General features: G+C 44.2%; 1 protein-coding gene across 1 annotated transcript in view; it reads right to left on the reverse strand.

Annotated features, from left to right (window-relative positions):
- Positions 1–16,814, reverse strand: part of LOC130112270 (AP-3 complex subunit beta-1-like) — a 105,866-nt gene that overhangs the window by 22,542 nt on the left and 66,510 nt on the right. Inside the window, exons 24-26 of the mRNA XM_056279559.1 lie at positions 13,389–13,473; positions 12,399–12,496; positions 10,640–10,778 (exon numbers count right to left, since the gene is read on the reverse strand). Of these exons, the coding sequence (XP_056135534.1) occupies positions 10,640–10,778; positions 12,399–12,496; positions 13,389–13,473 (322 nt within the window). The remainder of the gene's footprint in view (positions 1–10,639; positions 10,779–12,398; positions 12,497–13,388; positions 13,474–16,814) is intronic.

The following is a 16,814-nucleotide window of genomic DNA, read 5'->3' on the forward strand; positions in this document are numbered from 1 at the left end:
GCCCCCCCCCCTCTCAGCTCAATTTCAGGTACAGGTATGACTTAGGGAACCATGTCAGTGAGTGCTTCATCTCCTGGAATGTTAAAGGGATGAATACTGCCATCAAAGCTAACAAGGTGACCAATCACTTGCAGCATCTTAAAGGTGACCTTTGTTTTTTACAGGAGACACATATCCGCACCTCAGACATTTCTCGAATCAAAAGATCATGGATGGGACACCTGTTCCACTCAGATTTCTCTGAGAGAGCTAGAGGTGCCGCAATTATTATAAACAAGAATGTGGCTTTTGAACCAGTCACCACCATAGCCGACACCAATGGTCATTATGTTATAGTGACAGGTAGATTACAGAATACTACCGTGGTCCTGGCCTCACTGTATGCTCCAACCTCGGATGATGACAAATTCATGTCTAATTTTTTCTCTTCCTTACCTAATATCAATGATCACTATATTATTATTGGTGGGGACTTCAATCAGGTTCAGGATACAGTACTAGACAGGTCATCCTCCAGACTCTCAACAACGTCAAAGTCCGCCAACATTTTAAAATATCATGCTGAGCAACTGGGCTTAATAGACCCTTGGAGAACTAAATTCCCCTCCAACAAGGTTTACTCATTCTTCTCACATGTTCACCACACTTATTCACGGATAGATTTCTTTTTACTTGATAATAATCTAACTCACAATGTTCACTCCTGTGACTATCACAGCATAGTTATCTCTGACCACGCCCCCACATCTGTAGAAGTTAACGTCCCTCATGGCAGACCACCTTCCAAACCATGGACATTTAATACATATTTATTAGCTGAGCCGGATTTTAAAAGCTTTCTTGCTACACAAATTCAGGTCTTCTTTGACATAAATGACACATCAGATGTTAGTCGTGGCACACTTTGGGAGTCCTTTAAGGTGTGCCTCCGCGGACATATAATTTCATTTGTCTCCCATTTCAAGAAGCAAGAACGTTCAAAATTGATAGAAATTTCAGATGCAATACGAGAACTGGATAGACAATACTCACAGAACTCCTCTCCAGCTCTATATACAAAACAGCTTCAACTTAAATCGCAGTACGATTTACTATCAACCAGTCAAGTTGAGACTCCTGCGTACCAGACAGCGTTTTTCGAACAGGGAGATAAGCCAGGGAAACTTCTTGCATACCAAGCACATGCGGAAAGTACAGCCTGGCTGATACCTAAAATACAGTCACACACTGGCGAGGTCACAACAGACCCTATAAAAATTAGTAACGTCTTCTCTGAATACTACTCTAAATTATACTCATCCGAGTCATCACTGTTTGACTGGGACAACTTGAATCCTCTAGATCTATTGACTCTTCCCCAGGTGGATGACTCTGGCAAGCTGGGCGCTCCCATAACAATTCTAGAAGTTAAGGATGCAATAAAGTCACTACAAAGCAGTAAGGCACCTGGGCCTGATAGCTACACCACTGAGTTCTATAAAACCTTTTCAAAAGTACTCGCCCCAATCTTAGTGAGGGTCTACAATGATGCCTTCTTAGTAGGCTGTTTGCCCTCTACTTTATCAGAGGCTTCAATTACACTGCTGCTCAAAAAGTCTAAGGACCCACTCCTCTGTGGCAGTTACAGGCCGATCTCTCTTCTTAATGTGGACTTAAAAATACTGGCCAAGGTTCTGTCGTGTCGTCTCCAAAAAGTCGTGCCGGCTCTGATTCACCCCAATCAGACGGGTTTCATCCACGGAAGACAATCCTTTTTTAACACTAGAAGGTTGTCTAATATACTCTTTTCCTCCGCCACCGACTCACCTGAAATAGTGCTCTCCTTAGACGCGGAAAAGGCGTTTGACAGGGTGGAGTGGGGGTACTTGTTTTACATACTTGAAAAATTTTGTCTAGGTGCCAATTTTGTCTCTTGGATAAAAGTCCTGTACTCCTCCCCTGTAGCGTTGGTCTATATTAATGGCACTAGATCAAGCCAGTTCTCACTCTACCGCGGCACCCTCCAAGGTTGTCCATTATCCCCATTATTGTTCACCTTGGCCATGGAACCACTAGCCATTTGGCTCCGTGGAGAGGGCAGATTTAAGGACATTACACGGTTTGGGGTGTTTCATAAACTGTCCTTATACACTGACAATTTGCTGCTCTACGTTTCCGACCCACTGTCTTCCATTCCCGTAATCCTGAACATTCTGGAACAATTCAAAAAGCTCTCTGGATACAAACTTAACCTCCAGAAAAGTGAATATCTACCTATTAACCCTCCTGCGGAGAGACTCCCCCAGGTTCCATTTCTCTTTAGACGAGTCACCGAGGGATTCAAATACTTAGGAGTCTTCTTCACCAAATCTTTTACTGAGCTATTCGCAAAAAATGCCCAACCCCTGTTAGATTGTCTTAGGTCTGACCTGTCTAGGTGGTCCTCCCTCCCTCTATCACTTTCAGGACGCGCAAATCTGATTAAAATGACAGTTGCTCCTCGTTTTCTTTATGTGTTCCTCCACATCCCGATTTTCATCAAGAAATCTTTTTTTTCTACACTCAATCAGATGATTAACTCATTTCTGTGGGGCAGTAAAAGGGCACGTATCAAAAGCTCAGCCCTTCAACTCCCCAAGTGTGAAGGTCTGGCCTTGCCAAATATCCGCTACTATTACTGGGCGTGTAATATCGGTAAGATTCTCTTCTGGAAAACCACGGCGGCACAGGATAACTTGCCTCTCTGGGCACAGATGGAGCTGGCCTCTGCACGTCTCTCACTCTGGTCGGTGGTCTGCTCGCAGTTACCCCCCTCAGCTAGAAAAATATTAGAGAACCCTGTAGTCACAAACACTTTAAGGATCTGGAACCAGTTTAGGAAGTAGTTTGGCCTGCACTCTCCAACGGGTCTAGCCCCAGTATATAGAAACTACCTCTTCTTACCATCTTGCTCTGATCCAGTGTTCCAAATTTGGTCAGAAAAAGGACTATTAACCATCTACAATCTGTACGCTAATGGTGTTTTCTCCTCCTTTGCAGAGCTGTCAACAAAATTTAACCTTCCACACACCCACCTGTTCCGCTTCTTCCAAATCAGGCACTTTGTTAAAAACCAGTTCCCACAGTTCCCTGGTCGCCCACCAGAAACACAGTTAGATTCGTTTCTGTGTCCAGACGCTAGTCATAAGGGTCTCATCTCAATCCTATACAATAACATACTCAGACTAAACCCAACTCACCTAGACTCCCTGAGAGCCACTTGGGACCAGGACCTCGGGACCACTATGACAGATGAGCAATGGTGGCAGGCACTAGACCTTGTACACACTTCTTCTATATGTGCAAGACACAGTTTATTGCAGTGTAAGGTTTTACATAGAGTCCACTATACCAACACTAGACTAGCTAGGATTTATTCAGACAGAACAGACTCATGTAACAGATGTAAACAGTCTCCAGCTGATTACATACATATGTTCTGGTCATGTCCGCGGCTTACTGAGTTCTGGACAAATTTTTTTGATACATTAAGTACCGTCTCGGAGACAGTGATAGACCCTGTCCCTCTCACTGCCCTCCTTGGAGTTGCCGAATCCCAACCTATGTTTCCTAAGGCCACAAACCAAGTTATTGCATTTACTACTCTACTTGCCCGAAGGCTCATACTTCTTAAATGGACCCACTCTTCCCCTCCCACTCACAATAGCTGGATTCAGCAGATACTACACCGCATCAAGCTTGAGAAAATTAGATACTCATTAAAGGCTTCTCTACAGACATTCCGTAAAACTTGGCAACCCCTCTTAGAACACATTGACACCTTAACTATCAATGAAGAAAATGACTGATCAGAGCTGACCCCAACCCCCCCCCTCTTTTTTATTATTCATTATTCACTCTTTTCATGTTATCCTTATTTTATTCCTTTTAGTTTACCATCTCTCTTCGTTTACCATGTTTTCTCTCAACTCTCTTTAGTTGCCCCCCCCCTTTTTTTTCTCCTCCTTCCCCTCTCCCTTGAAATTAATGTGTGTGTATGAATGTGACCCCAGCGGAACGGGCGGGATAGTGGGCGGGGGGGGGGTTTCATGGGATGGGTGGTGGGGAGGGGGGTTCATGGGATGGGTGGTGGGGTGTTTCGAGAATTGGGTGGGCTTGCTTTGAGGGATGGGTTTTTGTATCACTAGCAGGACAATTATAACACTGCTGTCTTTATTGTTCCACTGCTAACACAATCATTCTTAATTCTACTGTATAGCTGTATAAATGCACTTGCCTTCCTGTGTGAAAAACAATAAAATTATTTTGAAAAAAAAAAATATAGAGATGAGTCACAAACACCATACAACAATAACTGTCAAAAGAACATATGGAAAATATAACTACATATGGCTATATACTGTAGTATTTCTGTAGCTAACGAAGGCTTGTGAGCAATAATGCAATGCAATGTTATACAGTGTAAGTAACATAACCTATAACGCTTATCTAAATAACTGAAATCGACTTACATATACACCCTGTGGACCCACCATACACGGGGATGAGCATTGGGGTAGGGTGCAGTGCAGGCTGGGTGACAGGCAGAGGCGGGGACCAGAGTGTGCCGACTTCCGGCATTGCAGATTGGTCCTTGGGATGTGGAATGTCACCTCTTTGGCAGGGAAGAAGCCTGAGCTGGTGCGGGAGGTGGAGCGGTACCAACTAGATATAGTTGGGTCCATCCTCCACACTTAGCATGGGCTCACCTCCACACATAGCATGGGCTATGGTACCAAACTCCTGGAGAGGGGCTGGACTTATTACTTTTCCGGAGTTGACCAAGGTGAGAGGAACCGGGCGGGTGTGGGGATACTCAAAAGTCCCCGGTTGAGCGCCGCCGTGTTGGAGTTTTCCCTGGGGAATGAGAGGGTTGCCACTATACGACTGTGAGTCACTGGGGGAAGGCTCTGACTGTTGTGTGTGCTTTTGCACTGAATAGCAGTTTGGAGTATCCGGCCTTCTTGGAGTCACTGGGTGGTGTCCTGGATAGGGTTCCACCTTGGGACTCCATAGTTCTGCTGGGGGACTTCAATGCTCACGTGGGGAATGATGGAGAAACCTGGAGGGGTGTGATTGGGAGGAATGGCCTCCCGATCTGAACCTGAGTGCCTTGTTATTGGACTTCTGTGCGAGTCACGGATTGGCCATAACAAACACCATGTTCCAACATAAGGTAGTTCATAAGTGTACTTGGTACCAGAACACCTTGGGCCGAAGATTGATGATAGACTTTGTGGTCGTATCATCAGATCTGCGGCCGTATGTTTTGGACACTCGGGTGAAGCGAGGAGCAGAGCTGTCAACTGATCACAACCAGGTGGTGCGTTGGATCAGATGGCGAGGAAGGGCTGTTGGACAGACCTGGTAAACTCAAACGTGGAGTGAGGGTGAACTGGGAAAGTCTGGCGGAGGCCCCTGTCTGTGAGGTCTTCAACTCCCCCCTCTGGAAGAAGTTCTCGTGTATCCTGAGGGAGGCTGGGAACATGGAGTCTGAGTGGGCCATGTTCAAAGCCTCTATTGTAGATGCGGCAGGTAGGAGCTGTGGTCAAAAGGTCATCGGTGCCTGTTGAGGCGGCAACCCAAGAATCCGCTGGTGGACACCGGTGGTGATGGAAGCCATCAGGCTGAAGAAGGAGGCCTTTTGGACTTTATTGGCCCAGGGGTCTCCTGAAGCAGCAGACAGGGAGGCCAGAAGGGCTGCCTCTTAGGCGGTCGCGAAAGCAAAAACTCGGGTGTGGGAGGAGTTCGGCGAGGCTATGGAGGAGGACTTTCGGTTGGCAAGGAAATTCTGGCAAACCATTTGGCGACTCAGGAAGGAGAAGCAGGGCTTGACTCAGGCTGTGTTCAGCCGGCGAGGGGAACTGTTGACCCGGACTGGGGATGTTGTCGAGTGGTGGAAAGAACACTTTGAGGAGCTCCTGAACCCGACTAACATGTTTTCAGTGGACGAGGTAGAGTCTGAAGACTCCGAAGAAGCCCCACCCATATCCCTGGCAGAGGTCTATGAGGTTAGTTAAAAAGCTCCTCAGTGGCAAGGCACCGGGTGTGGATGAGATTTGCCCTGAGATGCTTAAGGCTCTAGACATTGTTGGGCTGTCTTGGTTGACACGCCTCTTCAGTGTCACGTGGAGGTCAGGGACAGTACCTGTGGAGTGGCAGACTGGGGTGGTGGTTCCCATATTCAAAAAGGGGGACCGGAGGGTGTGCTGCAATTATTGGGGCATCACATTGCTCAGCCTCCCTGGGAAATTCTACTCTAGGGTGCTCAAAAGGAGGCTCCGACCCGATTGTTGAACCTCAGATCCAGGAGGAACAATGCAGATTCTGTCCTGGCCGTGGAACAACGCACCAACTCTTTACCCTTGCGGAAGTGCTGAGGGGGGCATGGGAGTTTGAGCAGCCAGTCTACATGTGTTTTGTGGACTTGGAGAAGGCTTACGACCATGTACCCTGGGGCACTCTGTGGGGGGTACTGCGGGAGTATGGGGTACCGGGGCAGTTGCTACAAGCCATCCGGTCCTTGTATAACCAAGGTGAGAGCTGTTTCCGCATTCTTGGCACAAAGTCAAACACATTTTCGGTGGGTGTTGGACTCCCAAGGTTGTCCCTTGTCTCCAATTCTGTTTCTGCCAAGTCACCAGCCACCAGCTATTACAGAAGACTCAACAATCCACTCAGAAAACAAAGAAAACACCTTTGTGTGAAAATCGCAGGAGCGTATGGGGGGGGGCATAGACATTTAGATAGGAGACAGTCTCTCCATAGTGTTCCCTGAATCATAACATATCTGCCTGCTGTGACAGCTTTAACTTCTATCTCTGTAAGAGGTAATGATTTATTAACTAGAATAGCTACTTCTCTGCTCCTAAAAGTGAAGGAGGAATAGTAGATCTGCCCACCCTTCTCTATGAAGTTTTGAGTGCTCGCTGTCATTTAAATGAGTCTCCTGGTTCAGTGCTATCTGTACCTTCTCCTTTTTTAAATAGTTAAGAATTTTTTGTGTTTAATAGGGCCCTGAATCCCATGGACATTCCAAGAACATAGTTTAATTGATGTGTTATCATTCATAATCCCAAATGGTGTATGCAATACATGTCTGAATCCCCATGCATCATATCAAAACTCCATGTTAAAAAAACCTTCTGACAAAAACAAAAAAAGGACATAGAAACAGCATGGAGAAAGAAAAAATACAGACAAACCCTTCCCCCTCCCCTACGACATATCTCCAAATTAAGCGTGTGGAAAAAAACCCCAAACAAACATGGAAGTACCTCCCCCCACTCTCAGATGCTTCTCCAAACTAAGTGTCTAAAACACCCTATGCTGTGCATCGTAACTGTGCACTAAGCCAGTGCTCCATAAGTAACAATACAGTTACAAACGTATAAAATATATATATATATCATAATAAAAATAAGTTGAAAACAGAACCGAAATGCTATTCAAATTCACCAAACCCAGTCGTGGAGAATGACGATTACTTAAGAGAATAGTTTCAACATGGGTCCCAAAATAACTTCAGCCATATAAATTAACCTATGTGGCTGTTATGTAGTGCAGCAGAGATTGGGAAATCCTTAACAGTCATCCGTTACTGCCGTCTGCTTGACACGCCAGGAGTGTTGGGGCAATAGTTTTGGTGTAAAATTTCTTGGCCTCCTTCGGTGTGGTAAAGCCGTACTGCCCGCTGTCGAACGAAACCTGTAGCCGGGCAGGGAATAGTAGACCGTATCTGACATGGGTGGCCCTGAGCTTCTGCTTGATGTTGAATGATGCTCTCTGTTTAGCGATTTCAGTTGTAAAGTTCGGGAAAATATGTACCGGGTGTCCACAGAAAGTGAGCGGACCCTTATCCCTGGCCATCTAGAGCAGTGTTTCTCAACCCAGTCCTCAAGGACCCCCTATCCTCCAGATTTTCTTTGCAACCCTGAATAGGTACCTGTTTGTAGTTATTCAACCAATCAGCAATGAATGTCAGAGTTTGCGCACCTTGCATAATTAAGTGCTATGAGATGATTGGTTGAGTAAGTACAAGCAGGGCTACCTATGCAGGGTTACAATGAAAATCTGCAGGATAGCACTGATCTAGAGGATGTGCTGCTTGACTCTTAAGTGGTGTACTCTCACAATCATGGGTTTGGGTTATTACACGCTTGCAGTTTGTCAAAAGTTAAGACAAATAATCCCTATTTCCATTGTCACGATAAAAAAGGAGTCAAAACAAGCTGCACTCACATTATCTGTATATGGAAAAACATTATTGCAGGGTGTAAACGAGTAGCATGCATTGGGACTGATATGTGATCAGATTGGGAGGGGGGTTGTCACCTATGGAGGTAGTGTCAGGCTTGCATTGTGATTAGATGTCAACCAGCAACAGCCAAGCATAAATGTAATTCACACAGTGTGCTTACACTGGTAGAGAGAGCACTGACTGGGGAGGAGAAACTTCCTCCCTGTAGCCGGTTACACATCTTGAGGTTCATTCTGAAGGCTGACATTTACTCAGACTCACCCAAGTTTTGCATGAATCACTCTCATACTATCAGAATCAAAAACACTGTCATTTCATTTCATGCACTTGCGCACATGAAATGAAACTAAACATAATTTCCCCCAGCCCACAGCAATGCAACACAAAGACAAAAACACATATCCAAAAACTACAAGAACTACACAAACACATATATCCAAACTAACATTTATCTAAACAAAAAAACATCACTGTCCAGGCGAACAAACACCAGCCAAGATGACTGTCGGAACCACCGGTCTGCATGGGCTAGCAGTTAGCTTAGCCTGCCCTGCTTCCGTGTCCAGTCAGACTGCCCTCGGTGTTTCCTCTTTGGGCACAGCTCCAGGCAGGGCCGTGGTCCCTGGGCCCACAGGACAAAGCAGACCAAGCTCTCCCAGCCGATCCAGAGCCAGCTCTCCAAGCCATCAAACGAAGACAAACTTAGACGCAGACAAAGACAATGCATGGACAGCCCTGGGTGAGGCCACCGCAAACTTGAATTTGCGCTGCCATCTTCCCACACTGGTACTGGGTGAGGTCGCTGCAAATGTGACTTTGCGCCGCCATCTTCCTACACCGGAAGTACTATACTATATTTATACTATACTATAGAGCATGCTGCTGTCATAACATTCAGAGTAGTGGCAAACATGATTGCGTAAAAACAAACAGCCATTTCTAATGAATCTCAAATCCATTTAAATGACCCCTTCAGTGAAGTGTTTTTTGTACTGTTGTTTATGATGAATAAAGAGACTTTTACACCTTACTCCTCATTTTTGTTTCAAGATTACACAAAAAATGAGACAGTGCCAACAACAAGAATGCCAGCTGTAATGCAAAGGGTTTGATTAGATTGTTCAAATGGTAAATGTACAGTCTCTACCTTGCCTGACAAATGGGGTTCACATAATGGAAATGAATTAATCCATTTGGATTAACTCTAGAACGACCGGGATTTCACTCCTACCTAAAACGAACGTGGGCCGTCGACGTTTTTTTTTTAAACTCTATATTCTGTCAAGATAAATACCCAGTTGAGATATTAATGCATTGCATATGTTAATATGTCTGTTAAGAAATGGCCGACACCAAAATTAAAATTTTAACAACTTTAATACTATTTTTCAAACAATTTAAAAATCGCTGCTGTCCAACGCCTGTAAATACTGCAATGCCTCGGTGGTAGTCATGGTGTGTCTGAAACAGCGTCTGTACCCAGACATGTTGGAAATAATAAAAAATCTAATTTATTTCTCTGCACTAGAGAATGCTAGTGTGTTTCTAGGACGGAACAATGAACTTTGCAAAGGAAATGATGTGACCAATACACGTCATAAATAGTGACATGACGTGTACGATGACACGCAAATTACGAGCCATTTTTTTGTAGGCTCATGGTCCTTTTGGGTAGATCTTATCATAACTTTTTGTGTGCAATTGATCTAAATATCTTTTTTTTTTTACATTTGTTTCTAGTTTTCCCCTTATCCCACCTGATCAACCCAATGGCATATGGCCGGAACCTTGTCGAATAACTCCCCTGGCTCACGTTTCACAGGAAGGAAATAGTCGTAACGCCAGCTTCCTTCAAACTCTTGTCGGTTGCTCTCGCTATTTAACACGCTGAAGACTCGCATGGATTGCATTACCTTAAGGCCGCGAAGGAGACATAGGGGGAATGCTTTCGGTTGCTTGGCTGCAGGAGCCCAGATGGGCCACAGGGGTCACTGGAGAACGACGAGTCCCCGAACACTACACCGATCTACACCCACTATCCCTCGGGTAAGGGTGGCCTAATGAATGCCTTGCCCCATGGATGCTCTGGCCGTGAACGGTTACGGCGAGTCTGGGATACGAACCTCTCAGCCATATGATGAGCGGATTGCAAGAACGGCGGTTTATTCCGCTCGGCCACCAGAGCAGCCCTAAAAATAATTTTAATGCAAATATATGCAATTTTAGGGACACTCACAGGCAGGTCTGTATATTTTTTTCCCCCCACAAAGTTATTAAACTTTGAAAATCCAAAACCGCCAACATGACAACCTCAGTCGTTCTAGTGTTAAGCTAAAATAAGTGCTTTCCTTTATATTTGACCTGTGCAAGTTGTTTTGACTGGATGGTACCACTCCAACGTTGGCCACAGACAGAACCTGTTTGCAGATCGCCTGACTTGATGTGGTCTTTTCTGGCATTGTGATGGTCGCCGAGATCTCATTCATGCCCAGCAGTTTACCTGTTTGAATCAACAATGTTTACAAGTTAGTTAGAGATCCTCATTAGCAAGCTTGAGTCGAAATTACTTAGCTATTTTAAATCTAGAGTATAAACCAAATACAAAATCAACAAATTATCACTTCTTGTGACTGTTTCTGGCTAAGTAATGTATGAAAAGGCCCTCTTAACTTAAATGTGACCTGAAAGTAATTATGTTTACAAAATTCTAAATAAATAAAAAAATTACTTTCACATGACAAAATCCATGCCATAATACTAGCTAGTGGATTATGTGAGACCAATTTTATGTGATAGCACAAGACATGCTCACAACTGAGAGACATACTGCATAAAAGACAGGGATAGTTAATGTGGGCTTAGTGGTGAGGAAGGATGTGAAGATTCAAAAGTTAGACACATAAAAGAAATCAAACATAAATGAAAACACAATAAAGACATGCTAACTGAAATAACTAATTAATTTCGCTCCAGTTGTACAAAGCAGTAGCTGATAGCAAAAAGTATTCGCTAGACCTCAAAATAGAGAGAATGAAGATGAATCAAGGCAGAATCCTTTAGCAGGCGCTGAGACCAAGCTGTTGACATAGATAAAGCGGTATGTAGGCCTTCAATGGCATCCAGTCATCTGCTTCTCCAGGTGGAAGTGTGGTGGAAAACCAAATTTAGGAGGTCCCGGGTTTTTGTTTTACAGGCAGACTATTATGGGACACAGCAGGACTTTAAACTGCACGATTAATTCCAAAAAAGTTGAGGGTTTTCCGGGTAGCATTGTGGTCTATTCCGTTGCCTACCAACATGGGGATTGCCGGTTCGAATCCCCATGTTACCTCCGGCTTGGTTGGGTGTCTCTACAGACACAAATAGCCGTGTCTTTTGGTGGGAAGCCGGATGTGGGTATGTGTTGGCCTGGTCGCTGCACTAGCGCCTCTTCTGGTCAGTCAGGGCGCCTGTTACTGGCAACTCCACATGTATCGGAAGAGGCATGTGGTAGTCTGCAGTCCTCCCCGGATCAGTGGGGGTGGGGGGTGGAGCAGTGACCGGGACGGCTCGGAAGAGTGGGGTAATTGCCCAAGGACAATTGGGGAGAAAAAGGGGGAAAATTAAAAGAAAAAAAAGTCATGTCTGAATAACAGATACAATAGTTATGAAGATACTTGTTTGTACAGATTCTGTGTTAATTGATCGCAGTGTTGAAACCACCATTATCTTTGTCAGTGCACATATACTTTCATGTTGGAATTGTATGCTGAAAGTTTTTTCTGCCTTAGTTACCCGAAAGGCCAGTGGTGCAGCTATCAAAAAACTTTCAGCATACAATAGTCCTGTGTAAGCCTATAGTCCTGGCTTTCATCTAAATTCTATAGTAGCCTAAACTATTTAGACACAACACAAATGTAATGTAAAGATGTTTTAAAAGAGAAGCATTAGATGCTATAGTACTTTGATGGGCAACTCCATGCCAGTTGTCCCTTTGCCCAAGCAGTCGACTCATCATTAATAGAATAACTTAAGATAATAGAAAAACCGAGATTTTATGTGGTGGTGATGGCATCGAAAATGATCAATGCAGTGTACAATCCATGCACAAATGGACACTACAACTGCTAACTCTACTTACATTGTTCCTTGCAGAAGTCCTGGTCTGTCATGCTGATGGGCGTTAATAACTCTCCTACAGCAGGCTGGATGGACACACTGAATTGGTCTTCCTTTGTACTAAGGGGGAAAAAAAGTGACCAGCGTTGAAGCCTCAGTTCTTTGACTGGTATCTGCCCCAAGACTAGCAGGGATGGCCAACATGATCCAGAAAGGACAATTTTATTTGTATAGCCCAATATCCCAAATTTGCCTCAGTGGGCTTTGTCACACTTTGACCCGCCTGCCTGAACCCATGATATTTTCTATTAAGCATACCCGAACCCGCCTGATATGTGTATCACTATAGTACAGCAGTTCCTATTGAGTCACAAGATTAAACAGGGCAATGTGGTAGCCTTAGTTGAATTGCAGTGTATTCAGCCCCACAAAATTACATTGTACAAATTGCTCTGGAATATAAGTCGCAGGACCAGCTGGATGAAAAAAAAAAGTGACTTATAGTCCAGGAAATATGGTATTACCCAGTAGTGCTGCCAATTGCACTCCCTGCAGCCCAGCTGAGCTTTAGGCAACAACTGGTATCGAACTCAGAGATTCCTCCATCCTAAACACATTTTCTGAGAAGGTGTTTTGATTGCTTGAGCAGTAGCACCAATGGCATTCAGCAGTTTAATTGCGGACTAGTGGAATAATTGTTACCCCTATGAACCAAGATCAATAGTGGTTGATGTCTCACCTGGGACCACAGGTAAATGGAGGGTCGGAAAAGTAAAGTAAAGAAAGACTAGAGATTAACAAGGGAAGGAAAGGCTGACATGTAGAAATAAAGCAGAGCAAGGGAGATATAAAGATGAATCTGAATATCAAGTACAGGCGCAGAAACAGCACAACAAAGGAACAACAATCAGACAAAGGGATCGTAAAAAGATGTATGACTGAAGATCTCAGAGAAAGAGAGAAGTTGCTAATGAAGTTCAAGTGCATATGAGTTAATGTCAAATGGTCTCACCATAGCTGGAAGTTGGCTGCTTGTGTGGAGTCATTGAAGTCAATACCCATGGAAACAGTAACTGAGGCCTCGGGCTCTAGTCGATCTAAGAACGGAATGGAGGAAGAGGAAAGCGAGGAAGAGAAAAAGGAAAAGTGAATGACGAGGGCAGCATGGAGAGGGATGGCACAAAGGGAGAGGAGGGGGGGCAACAGAGTGGAACTGACAGGCATGTACGCCACTTGTGTTTTCTACTCTACAAAGAAAGGCCACCATGTGTTAGCAAATCTATCCTTCAATCTTTCCTTGCACCTCTACCTGTAGAAAAAAACATGAAGTACAAGCATATTTCCTAGTGGTGGGAATCTCTAAGCACCTCACAATTTGATTCTGATTCAAAGGGCTACGATGTGATTCATCATCATCATCAGTTCCATAACCTATGGAAGTCATAGGAGCACAGCTGATACCCCAACAAGTCTCTTCCACCGTTCCCTATCCATCGCACCTCTCCCCGCCTCCACTATGCTCATCTGTAGTAATTCTCCGATGTTGTTTACCCAGGATTTTCTTGGTCTCCCTCTCTTCCTAGTCCCTTCTACCAGGCCTTGCAGGATGTCCTTTGCAAGGGTCCTTTCCGTTCGGCAAACGTGCCCAAACCAGTTCAATTTTTTTTTTTTACCATTTTCAGTAAACTATCATGGTGACCAATAGCTTCCTTAACTCTGTTCAGCACTTCATTGTTGGTGACAATGCGATTATAAAACGATCATTGATGCATCCTGATGCATCAATATTTTTGATTTCTATACATGATTTATTTTTTTCTCACTGTGACTACTAACTATTTTTAAAACATAGCACATTTTTAATGATCCATAACTGAAATAAACATGAATTTACTTCCATTATCTTTTATTAATACACTAACAAATTGAAGAGATGTGTCAACTGAAAGGTCACGTTTCCCAGCACTGCAAAGAACCAACAAGAAAATAAACCAAAGTGTGCCTGTAGCAGCATCCTTGTTGAAAATTAACATGGGCTTCAGCAAGACTTCAGCAATCACTTGATAACATGAAAAGCTGCTCTCATTCACAAATAAATAATAAAGACTTCAACCGAAATCCTCCTGTTATGGCCAATGAGCACAGAATCCGTCAGACCAAAAAAAAAAAAAAAAAGTTTTGCTGTATATAAAGATCAAAAACAGCTTTCATACAAAAACAACATAGAATTCTGTACCAGCTCTCACACAAAACTAACGCTTTCTGTGGAAAACGTGGTAAAACAATGGATAATGGAAAAAATTCAAGTAATAGGCCACAATGAAATCATGGAAGTGCAATGTAGAAAATGTGCTTAGCTGGTGAATGCTGGAATGTGTAAGTTTTTGTGTAAGAGCAGGAGTTGGTCTACATACTCCGGTGTAAGTGTGCTCCGCTATGCAGGAACTATATCCCCTGCACGTGAGACATGAGCTGCCATTCATCGGTAATAAAGTGCACAGTTATGGTGACACAAAATTCTGTCGCAATGGATGTCCACACATCGCATGTTAGTGCTATACTACCCACTTTCCTCAATGATTCCATGACTGGTTTTGGTTTTGTTGTAGAGTGTAGGTATCGCTGTGTCGGTGAAAAAATGTCAAGATGGGATGTCTTATCTTGGTTCCAAAGTGTGCAGCATAGCATGAAAGTCCTGGTTCTCAATGACTGAGTAGGGGCGCAAATCATTGGCAATAAAAGTTCCAATCGACTTTGTGATTCGCTTCACCCTTTCCGAGTTCGGTGGAAGCCTTGATATCAATTGTTCAATTGTTCCCTGGTTGGCAGCAACTAAAACCAGCTGTTTTTCCTCCAACTCCGGGTGGAAACGTGAAATATGGTTTCTCATGTTTGTTGTATTCCCAAAATATTTTATTTTAGTTAGACACAACTTGCATACAGTGTGGCTCTTGTCCAGGTCCCTTTTCCCTTCAACTTCACAGAAGCCAAAATGCTTCCATATGCTGGCTTTTATACCAGATAGTGCCAGTCAGATTGCATCCAACTTCGGTTGCTCGTGCTCAGCCATCCTCAGCAAAATTGAAGAAGTAGCCTAGCTTAGAACATAAACACAAGCTTTACGTCTGTTACGTTTCACCATCCAGTTGGTTCAGCGGCAGCCATGAGGAGCGTACAGCCCAGTCAAGAATTGAGTTTTAAATGTCCAATTAATGAGATTTCTGCATCGAGACAATCTTTTATGAGAATCTCGACACATCCAAGAATCGACTTTTTTACCCCACCCCTAATATTTCCAAAACAACAGGCTTGTCAAAGAGAGCCTCAGCATCGAGAAATATGGTGAAACAGACAGAGGAAAGGAGACAAGAGTAGGTGAGAAAGTGGGTGTTAAGTGTAGCAAAAAATACAAAAGAATGAATAAAGCCAGGACAGTGGAAAAGAAGAGGATGTAAAGATGAGCCAGGATAAAGGACACCTCGACAGATATATCCCCCTTGCGTCCTTGGTCAGCCTGTGTTTCTCTCTCCATGAAGCAGGGATATTTTACTGTATAACTCTTCCTGCAGACAAAAAAAAAAAAAAAAAGGACTGGGCTCCTGAGAAAACTGAAAATAAAGTCATCAACACAATTCCAGCCCAACTTCCACAGCTCTTCACTAATGTGCTTCTTTTTCTTGCTTTATCTATTTTACCTCCATTTTGCCCCTTAATATTACTCCCCACATTTTCTGTCTCAATCTATTTTTTTGTGTGGATCCCCCCCCCCCTTCCTCCGAATTGTACTTGGCCAATTAATCACCCCACTCTTCCGAGCCGTCCCGGTTGTTGCTCCACCCCCTCTGCCGATCCGGGAAGGGCTGCAGACTACCACATGCCTCCTCCGATACATGTGGAGTTGCCAGCCGCTTCTTTTCACCTGACAGTGAGGAGTTTCGCCAGGAGAACGTAGCGCGTGGGAGGATCACGCTGTTCCCTCCAGTTCCCCCTCCCCCCCCTGAACGGGCGCACCGACCGACCAGAGGAAGTCCTAGTACAGCAACCAGGACACATACCCACAATCCGGCTTCCCACCCACAGAGACAGCCAACTGTGTCTGTAGGGATGCCGACCAAGCCGGAGGTAACACGGGGATTCGAACCGGAGATCCCCGTGTTGGTAGGCAACGGAATAGACTGCCACGCCACCCAGATGCCTTCTGTCTCAATCTAACTCACCATGCAGGAACTCAGGCTAAATATTTTTCGAACAGATAAATAAGACATGATACATAATAAGGTGTGTGGTTATCAGAAAAAAATGGATGGTCAAACAGGGAGCTTTAAACAAGCAGGGCAAAACCACAGAATGCTTGTGGCGCCGCATTATGTAATAACGCCGCATTACGTAATAATGTAATACATTTTCACATCATTATGTAATAACGCCACATTTCGTA

This window comes from Lampris incognitus, chromosome 5, assembly GCF_029633865.1.
Source record: "Lampris incognitus isolate fLamInc1 chromosome 5, fLamInc1.hap2, whole genome shotgun sequence".
NCBI lineage: Eukaryota > Metazoa > Chordata > Actinopteri > Lampriformes > Lampridae > Lampris > Lampris incognitus.